The sequence below is a fragment of the Octopus bimaculoides genome, chromosome 23 (assembly GCF_001194135.2).
Source record: "Octopus bimaculoides isolate UCB-OBI-ISO-001 chromosome 23, ASM119413v2, whole genome shotgun sequence".
Lineage (NCBI taxonomy): Eukaryota > Metazoa > Mollusca > Cephalopoda > Octopoda > Octopodidae > Octopus > Octopus bimaculoides.
In genome coordinates this window covers 36336945-36348818 of record NC_069003.1, presented here as the reverse complement: position 1 = coordinate 36348818, position 11874 = coordinate 36336945, and the positions used below count along the sequence as shown (strand labels likewise).

Below are 11874 nucleotides of genomic sequence, written 5' to 3'. Positions count from 1 at the left end.
GGGCACACATCTGTAGTCATGCCTTTTTTTTTTTTTATATATATAATGCTTTATTATTTTTTTCAAAGAGCAACCATTTCTAAAAATCCCATCCCAAACGACAACAAAAAACAAAATACCCAGAGACCACCACCACCACCACATCCTCTTCTGCCATTCGCAGAAATAACAATAGATGCACGTGATAAGCGCGCGGAGGACAGAAATACGGAAGAGAGAGAGAGGGGGGTAGTGTATTCCTCGCGAGGTCGTGTGTGTGTATATGTAGAATAACATATGTAAGTAACGAGCGCATATATTTATCACACACACACAAACTCCTCGTTCATACCTCATGTATTTGTTGTGTTGCTGTGCGGGCGAGCGAGGACATTGAGTACATTGGCGAAACATCCATCACAGATATTTGGGGTTTTTCGCTGGTTTTCAGGACCAGAAACAGATTTTTCCTGATTACTTGTTGTTGCTGTCTCCACCCTCATCCCTCACACGAATGAGAATCTGACCACATGCAAAACAAAGGACATCCGCACTGGCTGATTACATCAACACAAAACAGCCACTCGTTCATCCTCTGTATCTTCTCCCTCTCTCTCTCCATCACTACTACTACTACTGCTACCACTACAACAACAGATTCTGTTCTTATAATTAGCGTGTTACACACCACACAAACACCATCCTTGTGCCCCACCCGTTTCAGCTGAAACGGGCACAAGGATGTGTAATGTCTATGCACTACGAGACAGATTACGCACCCCCTTGCACCCAAGATGAAAGCAGACGCCAGAAATCCCTTTTCAAACCACGTTTTCCCAACAAAAAATCCCTATTAAACGATATTGATCCCATCATTCTAAAAGTAGCTGACGTTGTCTCTCAACTCCCAACTAATTTAACACGTTTCTGATTTAGGTACAATTTAAGTACATCGACCCCAGTAATCGACTGCAACTTTATTTTATCAACCCCGAAAGTATGAAAAGCAAATATGGCTTCGGCGGAATTTGAACTCTGAAAGTAAAGAACCAAAACAAATATCGCAAGCCCTAACTTCCAGGTGATATTAAAATAATAATAAAACCTCGTGGGCTACGAACATACACACACAAGTGTACCCTTTAAACAGTCCACATATGTATTAATGTCTCTTTGTCCACACAATCGCACAAATAACGGAATTATATTTTTATGATCATGTTATGGTAATAATGTATGTTTTGTATACAAATGTCAACGTAGAGTAATACATAGTTTCTATATATACGTCTATGATGTTATATTCATAATTCAAACCTACATCGCTTATACACACACATCCACAAAACACAAGGCCGCCAAAACAATCAATATCTTTGTGTGTGCGTGTGTGTATGTATGTGTGTGTGGAGGGGGGGCAATCTTTCGGGGAAAGTATATTTTCATACAAACACCCCATTCAATGTTCAAATCTAAAAAATGCAAGTTATACAGGCAACTGGCAAAGATATATATACACATATATATAAATATATACATAGAGAGAGAGAGAGAGAGAGAAAGAGAGAGATGACATAATTACAAATAGCAATTAACAATCACAAAGAAATCCCAATTTGTTTACCTGGCGTGTTCGTTGTTGTGACATGTTTATCCACACCTGGTGCGAACAACCACCGCCACCGTTGGCCCTGTAACACATGTTACAAGCACAGTGACTTCGTCTACCACAATAAAAGGGAGCCGGTCGAAACCAGGGCCCAGGGCCGTGTTGGTAAAGTGGGGGCTCCAGCATGACCACGTTCATAGTGACGAAATGTTTCTTAGTCTTCTTGTGATAATTGTCGACGTTTGTTTGTTTGAACTTTCTTTTTTGTTTTTTAAATAATAATTAAAAAAAAGTCAGGGAAACTTTGTTTCTATGTAAATTTGTTCTGATTCAGGTTCGAATTGAAGTTGTTTCGAAGGTGGGGGGGCTCTCCGATCACAGCACAAAACAGTCTCTTGTGTGGGGAGTTGATTAAATGTAAAAGTAAGCGATCGTACTTGTTGGGTAAATAAGAAAAAAGTCGGGTGAACGACCGAGCGACTCAAGCGAATCGTGTGAGAATGTTGCGAAGAGTCGAAGCGAAATGACTGACGAGGGAAGAAAGGAAAACAGCGAAACAGAACGAACAAACAAACAAACAACAAGGAATGGTTGCGTAAGGAAACAACGTCCGATCACGTCAGCACGCGCGAGCGCGCACACAACATACTCACACACACACACGCGCGCTCGTACAAACGCAAACGACGCACGCGACAGCACACACACACACACACAGAGGAGTGTGTAGACACATAATAATAATAAAGAGGACATGAACGCAAACACACGCCTCCCTCGTGACTAACCACGCCTCCATGCCGTCGGGTGAAACGACCAATCAGAAGAGCGCTAACAACCAACCTCAATCACTTCCTGGAAACGTCATTTCGGCTGACATCATAATAACCGGAAGTGGAGGTTAAAAAGAAAGGTATAAAAGAGACGGAGGAGGAGATGCATCACGAGAGAGAGAGAGGAGTCATGCTTTCTCAAGGAGTTGCGGAAAGGGGGGGGGGAGAAGATAAGGAAAAAAGAAAGATGAAAAATGAGGGATATAAATATATTTATGACAAAAAAGAGAAAATTTCCAGGAAAACAAAAAGAAAAAAATTGAAATAAAAAAAAGTGAGAGTGGTGGATCGAGAAAAAAAAACGAGGATTTTAATTAAAAGAAAAAAAAGCTACACATGGCAGTAGAAATAGAAAGAGTGAGAAAAGGGAAGAAGAGAAGAAAGTTTAAAGAAAGAGAAAGGGAAAGAGATAGAAGTAATGAGAGAAGGAAGAAGAAAAGAAAAAACGAGCAAGAGGGAGAAAAAAAATGTGTGGTGGGGGGGAGGAGAGAAGAAGAAAAGCTATTTGTGACAATTGTTGAAAGCAGGGAGAGTTGAGAGGAGGAAGCGGGATTGATTGATTTGAAATTTCTCTATATAAGGAGATAAAATTAAGAAACAGCTCTTCTATCCCCGTTTTGAGTACAATAATCATCTGTCGTTAAGGAGATACTTCAGATATTAACGTGTTGAATGTCGGTGGCGGTGTCACCAGGTGCACTTGTGTATCTCTCTCTCTCTACACACACGGGCGCGCACTCAAATACAGTGCAATACAAGTCTATTAAGATATAGATAAACAAGTTGTGGTTGAACTAAGAATGAGAATACACGCATGACTGGCTTCCACGTGGGTTTCGATTCCCAAGTACATCACAAGACTTTGGTGACCTGGGGCCATAGAGAACAAACTTGTTCAAGTAGATATTTCAGATCTTAGCGTGTTAAATGTTGGTGGGACTGAAAACCACATGGCTGGCAAAGCGGACTTTCGAACCACACAACCTTACCCTACACATACATAAAAACATACACACACAATAAGATACACACACATAGATCTATACATATGTGTGTGTGTGTGTGTGTGCGTAGGAGAGAGTGCTGAAAAGTTCCTGGCTTTGGGTAAAAGAAAACACAGGAGGATCAGTTAATTATGATTTCATTCAATATATTCCCCCTCTCAGCAGATTCACACACTTATTGCAGAGGTCCTTCAGTTTTTCAAAGCTCTGTAAAAGAACTCGAAAGGTTGGGCCTCCAACCAGGCCTTTCGCGACACTTTTCACCCCCACCCCACCCGTATAAACGAAAAATCGGGCGAAGCTTTGATTTAATAAATTTCCAAACGAATTTTATTCCTGCAGAGGAAGAATTACTGATGTTATCTCATGACTTCTTTTTTTTTAATAAGTTCTTTAATCTTACGATCTTACTTTAGACTGAGGGCCCAACAACCTTCTGCACGAGTTGGACTAAAAGTCTACCCCAGATGGAGCCTTTTGGCGTGTGTGTGTGTGAGGGTGCCATGTAATTCGTAAGACCAAAATCCCCATTCACTGAGTGCGAGTATTAGGGATGGAATTGAAAAGAGAGATAAAGATGGGTGTGACGATGTATCAGGGTGGGGCCTTAAGGTACAAGAAGGTGAAGAGAAGAGAGAGTGGGGGCAGAAAAATGGGAAGGGTGAATGGGTGGAGGCAGCAAGAGCGAGGGATAGATAGAGGTGGTATAGGAGTGGGGACTGAATGGTGGGAAGATAGGGTAGAGGAAGTGATGACTGGCACACTCACACACAGTTCTCAAAAATAAACCTCATCGTTTTTAATGTCCACTTTTCCATGGGTCAGATAGAATTTATTGAAGCAGATTTTCTACAGCCAGATGCCCTTCCTGTCACCAACTCTCATCATTGACTCACATGGCTTTAGTCAACCTGAAGCTACAGCAGATGACATTTGCCTTAAAGTGCCATGAAGTGGGACTGAACATGAAGCCATTCTGTTGGCAAGCTTATATGATAATAAGACGGAAATAAAAATGGAAGCTGTATAAGCATGTATGTTATTCTATCCTATAATGTCATCTGTGATGGATACTTTTTTGCCTTGAGTAGTTGAGTCATGCACTTTTCTGGGAATTTTCTGTTTGTTCTGCAACTCTGTGGTTCCTGGCAGAACCTCATTGCCATGCTTGGCTTCATTCTTTGCCCTCAAATTATTATGAACCATTCAAAGAATGAATGATTCTAACCAGTGAGTAAAATCCACCACAGACCGCAAAGAAAAAGATGACCATGGCTGGAATGCCTCTTAGCATAAGTCTGCTGCACTATGTCCATAACTATTCCAGTACCAACCTACAGGAGAACACCTCTGGTGCGATGGTACAAACTTTCTGTTTCAAAGTGATCTTCCATTAGAATGTTGTTAATTAGAGCAAAACACCAGCTTAAATAATGACAAACTTCATCAGCACTACTACAAGCACACACACTAACAAGAGTTGCAACAAACAAACAAACATTATTATGACTGCGATTATAACTTACCTTTTTGGGTACATGTGCCACTCTGCTTTGTGTCTTAGCAGCTGTACCAGCCACAGTGCGAAACACATTAATATTGCAACTCTCTGGCATAGACATGTCTGGAAGTTTCAACTGCAGCTTTGGTAATACCACTTTCTTCTGGAAACGAAACAAATTATTATTCTTATTATTATGAATGTCTTTATTGCCTACAGGGGGCTGAATATAGAGGGGGCGAACAAGGACAGACAAAGGGATTAAATTGATTACATTGATCCCAGTGTGTAACTGGTACTTGTTAAATCAACCTTGAAAGGATGAAAGGCAAAGTCAACCTCGGCGGAATTTGAACTCAGAACGTAGAGACAGACGAAATGCCGCTAAGCATTTTCACCTGGCGTGCTAACGATTCTGCCAGCTCACCACCTTATCATTATTTTCATTATTATTAAGGTGACAAGCTGGTAGAATCGTTGGCATACTGGACGAAATGCTTAGGGGTATTTCGCCTGTCGCTACGTTCTGAGTTCAAATTCCACCAAGGTCGACTTTACCTTTCAACCTTTTGGGGTTGAAAAAAATAAGTACCAGTTGAACACTGGGGTTGATGTAATTGACTCCTTCCCTCCCCCCAAACTGCTGCCCTTGTAGAAAAATTTGAATCCATTATTATTATTATTATTATTATTTTATAAAATATTCACAAAAAATTGAAGACTGATGATGTTCTTCTGTCAAAGTGGGAACACAGGATTTCCTCGTTTCTGATTTTAAAATTTCCCTGTTTCTTCATTTGACATTTTGAACATGAAAAACCAAGATGAGCTGTTGAAATATTTCTTACAAGTCACGTTGTCTCCATAAACTTGACATATCTCAAGAGAAAATAGTTTCAAAACATGACATTTCTCAACCAAAAAATTAGATTGGTATATCAAACTGGTTTCTGCATTTAAGGCTAAAGGAATTTTGAGGGGTCGGATCTGATTTCCACAGTAAAATGTTGAAGTATTCATATACTTGATTATAACTAACCATCATAATTTTATTGAAAAGAACTTTTAATTAAATTCCAAACAGCATTGATTTACCTGGTGATAGCTCTCACAATGAGAGACAACGTGTTAAGTGTGCACACAAGAAGGCGGACGACAAACCTTATCAACCCACAGAATAAAAATTTCAGGTAGGAAAGGCACAAAACAAAAAGGACAGGACAATGACATTACCTGAATGAGAAAGACTGGAAGGAGGCAAGTTGAGAGAGACAGCTGAGTCAAACAAAAATCAATGGGAAATAGGAGAGAGAGAGAGAGAAGGAGTGTCAACAACACTAACCAGACTTGTAGCACAACAATATTGCGTCACTGGTGCATAGCACTCCTAAATATTACGACTGTACTGTTTTTCTAAAAGCTATCCACGTCTACTTCATATGTGTTATTTCCATGTATTTGTCTTTAATATAATAGAGGGAGAGTTCAAAGGAAACTGGCTACTACTTCTAGTAAGCCAAGAAATTACACTGAAGGCTTCTCTTGGTGGCTCTAATAATAATAAGAGCACTCAGAGAGCGCAAACCTCTGCCAAGGCAAGACCAATGTCCTCTCAACGATTAGCCGGAGATGATTTTTTAAATGAGAATACCTGAAATAAACTCAGTTGCTCTCACAAACAAGAATACTAAAAATGAACCTGACCGCTCTCAAAAATTAAGTAAAAAAAACGGAAAAATAATCCAGAATCCATGTCCAGTACCAGATTGATCCCAAAATCTTATCAGTTTGTGCCAGTCAAGAGGACAAACATCCCTGAAAGTTTCATCTGAATCCATCCAGCAGTTCTTGAGATATCTTGTCCATGGACAGACAAACAAATGCGACTGAAAACAATACCTCCACCTTTGCTAAGGCAGAGGTAATGATAATAATAATAATAATAATAGAATATTTTGTAGAGCTTCTACAGAAAGTTTGCCTCTTAGGGACAGGAAAGACTATCAGGCGGGTTCTAAGTACTATTGAAAGCCAGTGGATACCCAAGGTTAGAGGTAGTAACCTGCCACCCATGTAAATTCTACCAGAAATAGGACTGAACCCGAGTCATAATAATAATAATAATGACATTGACCCCAGGACTTGACTGGTCTTTATTTTATCAACCTTGAAAGGATGAAAGGCAAAGTCAACCTCAGCAGAAATTGAACTCAGAACCTAGAGACAGACAAAACGGTGCTAAACATTTTGTTTGGCATGCTTATGATTCTGCCAATAATAATAATAATAATAAATCTAATTTTGGAACAAGACTTGCAAATTTGAGGGGGGAGGGTCAGATTACACTGCCCCCCGCCCCCACTTCCTCCCTCACCACTGTATTTGACTGGTACTTTATTTTATCGACCTTGAAAGGATGAAAGGCAAGTTGACCATGGCAGGATTTGAAGATAAACAGCAGTCAAGTACTGGGGGGTGGTCAACGTCATAGACTTACCACCCTACACTAAAATTGCTGGCCTTGTGCCAAAATTTGAAAATTTTATTGCTGTTGCTGTTGTTTATTGTGTTGGGAAGGTAATTTTATTTGTGTTCCAGTCTTTATTTGTTTCTCAGAAACTAGATTACTCTGTATGTGTCTCATTGAAATCAAAAGATAAAAAGTGTCATCTCAAGACCACGAGGCTTTTTATTTTCTATTTATCTTTCTTCTGTTGTATTTATGACAGAAAAAAAAGAACCTTTTGAAAATAACTTCTTCACTAGGTGACATTTACTACAAAATGTCAACCAGATAGATGTAGCCGCCCTGTTCAACAATCCAAATATATTTGTACAGATATCCCGCAAAAATTGAAAAGATTATAAATAGAAACAGGATCATGTCAACAAAAAAAACAATCATGTTGAGTGTGTTACTGACACAAACAAGAGTTTGTTAAGACAGCAACAACAACAGAAACACTAGCAACATAGTTTTTCACACACAGGTTTGCAAAATGTCACATCTAATGGTGAGATTCTGGATTTGAGCAGGTTCCTGATGGAGATGCCAGGTTGGCATGGCCGTATTTTAATTCTCTCTGCTTTCTCCAAGAGTTGGAAAGAAGAAAGTTGATGAACCTATGTTTCAAACAAATATACCCTCAAAAATGAACTGAAACAGGCACAAGACAATGTAAGGGACCGTATTTTGCCTACTGAATGAGGTGAAAACCATATAGCACTGCCTGCCTGCTTTTGGGGCTAAGGACAAAGCTTTGAGATGGGCTGTGGTGGTAAGCACCATACCTGCTATACACTTGTTTCAGGCTACAAGAGAATAGTTTGCAGTATACATCCAGTTATGACATTCACCTCAAACATGCCTTTTATGGTGCTGCCTATTGAGCATCACTGATTTGAAACGGATTTGACATCAGAGATTCTATTGTTTTGCTTCTCCACTCCCATCTTTGTCTCGCTTTATGCGTGACAAGAGATGGAAAGTGTTATGTCAATCAGGTTCAATTCACAAACTGTAATCTCTTTCTAATTAATAAACTGTAATCTCTTTCTCTCTATCAGAATATTTCAGTGTGTGTGTGTGTGTGTGTGTGCATGTGCCTCCAGTGCCAAAACACACTGTCAAGAGAACAAGTTGAACGTCCAGTCAGCCGTGTGAAATCACCAGCATCCAAACTGCTGCATCCAACTGTCTTATTCTGTGCCTTTGTTGCATGATATAGACAGGTTGTGAAAACTGAAGTAATGAGAAACTACATTTCATTAAGGGATGTAAATAGGGACCTAAAAACCCTTATGACCCTCACAAAACCACAAGGCCAGTGGCAATGTAGAGCAGAAGACCTAACCATTACACATGTGGTACCAAGAATCACTTGAGGGCTTTTGACCATGATGAGTTACAAAAGACAAAAGATGACAACCACCACAACAAGATCTGGAGGTAACCATCCTGTAACCACCATTGGTCAAAGATTCAGAATTGGTGGAGGATATTACCTCATAGGGGCTTACTAGGTCACAGGACCCATTCTCTCAAGCCATGACTAACATTGATGCAGAGGGAGGGATGAGATGTGCCCTGACAGAAACAACAGCGGTAAACCTTAGTCTTTACAAAGCTAACCATCAGTATCATTCTGTCTTGTGATGGGGAGTGGGAGGTGACTAGAAAAAGAGGTTTCCAAACAATATGGAAGAGTGTAAAGAAGGAAAGAGATGAGGTCCCCGCCAAGACGGAAAGAGTAAACTCTCCAAAGAACAATGGTGCCCTTTTCTTAGAACTATTAACAATTTATTGTCCTTCAAAGGTTAAGCCAGGACCTCATACTCAGGATCACAGATTTGTGGAGTAAGAGGAAATATGTTAATTACTGGTTTCAGAGGAAAAACTGGGGTCAGAAGATAGGAGACACTTAAAAGACAGGATGGAGGTAAAAATAATAGGAAAATGTTGCAATGAAATAAAATATATCCAAAGGATATTAGTTGTTTCCTCTTTCACCCACTCACAAAATGTTAATGGATTATTTCGGATGTAGAATACTGAAGTGTGAACAATGATGGTGAGTGAGCAGGCCATGGCATGAGTGACCAAGTGGTGGGGACCAAGTTAACTCTTTCATACTCATGTGCATTTTCCAATTTTAATTACCGTGTTTTTTTTATACTTTTTATTTATTCCATCCAACTATTTGTTTGTTTTTTTTTTTTAATTTTCAATTTGTATCCACTTTAATTGTATAACATTTTCTACTCTCTTTATCATTGGAAAACTTGTTTCCCATTCATTTGTAGGTCACCTGTTCAATGATTTTTGCCAGCCCTTGAGACTAATAACGAAAAGATTGTTACTACCACGACCATCATCATCATCATCATCATCATTTAGGTGGAGAGCAGGCAGAATTGTTAGCATGCTGGATAAAATGCTGAGTTCAGATCCTACCGAGGTGTGCTTTGTCTTTCATCTTTTCAAGGGTCGATGAAATACGCATCAGTTGAACAGTGGAGTTGATGGAATTGCCTAACCCTTCCATCCCACAAGATTTCAGGCCTGGTGCCTATAGTAGAAAGGATTTCCCTCCTTCTTATCATTATTATTATTATTATTATTATTATCATTCTTATAGCAGTGAGGTGGCAGAATTGTTAGTACGTTGGATAACATGCTTAGTGGTATTTCTTCTGGCTTTTTATGCTCCGAGTTCAAATTCTACCTTGGTTGACTTTGCCTTTCATCCTCTCAGGGCTTGATGAAATGAGTACCAGTTACATACTGGGGTTGATGAAATCAACTTACTCCCTCCTACAAATTTCAGGCCCTCTATGTACAGTAGAAAGGATCATCATCATCATCATCATCATCATTATTATTATTATTATTATTATTATTATTATTATTATTATTATTATTTATAAACATCCCTTTTTGCATGCTCTGAATGATGAAACTGTGGTTAGATAAGCTACTAAAAATAACTGAATGAATAAAAGAAGATCTATGAGCTTCTGGGTCTGATGCAATTTTAGGTGAAATGTTTTCATTCTCATTAACATCCCCCCCCCCTATCCACTGCTCCAAACGACTGAATCAGCTTTACAAAAAGTTGACATGGGAGTGGAGGTCATAGTTGAAATATTTTAACTGATGGGGAAAGGAGGGAAGGGGGAATGATTTTTGGTGAGAGAGAAACAGAGAGAAAGTGAATGAGAGAGAAAGATTTAACCAAATAGTGGTGGCAGTGGGGAAGGAGAGCTAAATGAAATATGGAAAATGGGGGATGGTGTGAGTTGAGGGAAACAAATGTGATGAAATCTAATAATAGGCACACCTATAATTTCGTGTTCCTTGCATATTGGTAAACATGGACATTAACCACAACGATGGTGATTGTAATGATGATAATAGCTGGTGAGGTTGGAAGGAGGGAGGTCAAAGGCCACTTGCTGTAGTGACAGTGAAGGTTCTAGATTTAGTGGTAGGGGCTAGACTGTCACAATGTGTAGGGGCAGAGGTCAACTGGTAAAAGTCAATCTCAAGTTCGCAGACTTCATATACACAGATATATTCATCCATTACACACACACACACACATTATGTTATATATCATCAACACAATCATTTAGCAGCCATATTCCATGCTAGCACACATATACACTTTTACTATATAATATATACATTATACATACATGCATATATAATATATACATTATACATACATGCATATATATATCTTGTTTCAGTTATTAGACTGAGGTTATACTTGTTGTTGTCTTCAGTTGATGCATACATTCTCGTATTCTTTTACTTGTTTGAGCCATATGACTCAAACAAACTGACCCCAGGACTTATTCTTTGTAAGCCTAGTACTCATTCTATTGGTTTCTTTTGCCGAACCGCTAAGTTGCAGGGACGTAAACATTCCAACATCAGTTGTCAAGTGATGGTGGGGGAACAAACACAAGCACACACATATATATATATATCATCATCATCATCGTTTAACGTCTGTTTTCCATGCTGGCATGGGTTGGACGGTTTGACTGGGGACTGGCAAGCCAGGAGGCTGCACCAGGCTCTAATCTGATCTGGTAATGTTTCTGCAGCTGGATGCCCTTCCTAATGCCAACCACTCCGAGAGTGTAGTGGGTGCTTTTTACCTGCCGCCAGCATGGGAGCCTGTCAGGCGGCACTGGCATCAGCCACGTTTGGATGGTGCTTTTTACATGCCACATACATATATATATACAATGGGCTTCTATCAGTTTCCGTCTACCAAATCCACTCACAAGGCTTTGGTTGGCCCGAGGCTAAAGTAAAAGACGCTTGCCTAAGGTGCCACACAGTGGGACTGAACCCAGAACCATGTGGTTGGGCAGCAAGCTTCTTACCACAAAGCCACTCCTGTGCCTACATTGTTAAGAAATTCTCAAGAGAGC

The 11874-nt window shown here is 39.7% G+C and overlaps 1 protein-coding gene across 1 annotated transcript in view; it reads right to left on the bottom strand.

Annotated features, from left to right (window-relative positions):
- Window positions 1-11874, bottom strand: part of LOC106876083 (RNA exonuclease 1 homolog) — a 42462-nt gene that overhangs the window by 11287 nt on the left and 19301 nt on the right. Inside the window, exons 5-6 of the mRNA XM_052975966.1 lie at window positions 4952-5089; window positions 1604-1867 (exon numbers count right to left, since the gene is read on the bottom strand). Coding sequence (XP_052831926.1) covers window positions 1604-1867; window positions 4952-5089 — 402 coding nt within the window. The remainder of the gene's footprint in view (window positions 1-1603; window positions 1868-4951; window positions 5090-11874) is intronic.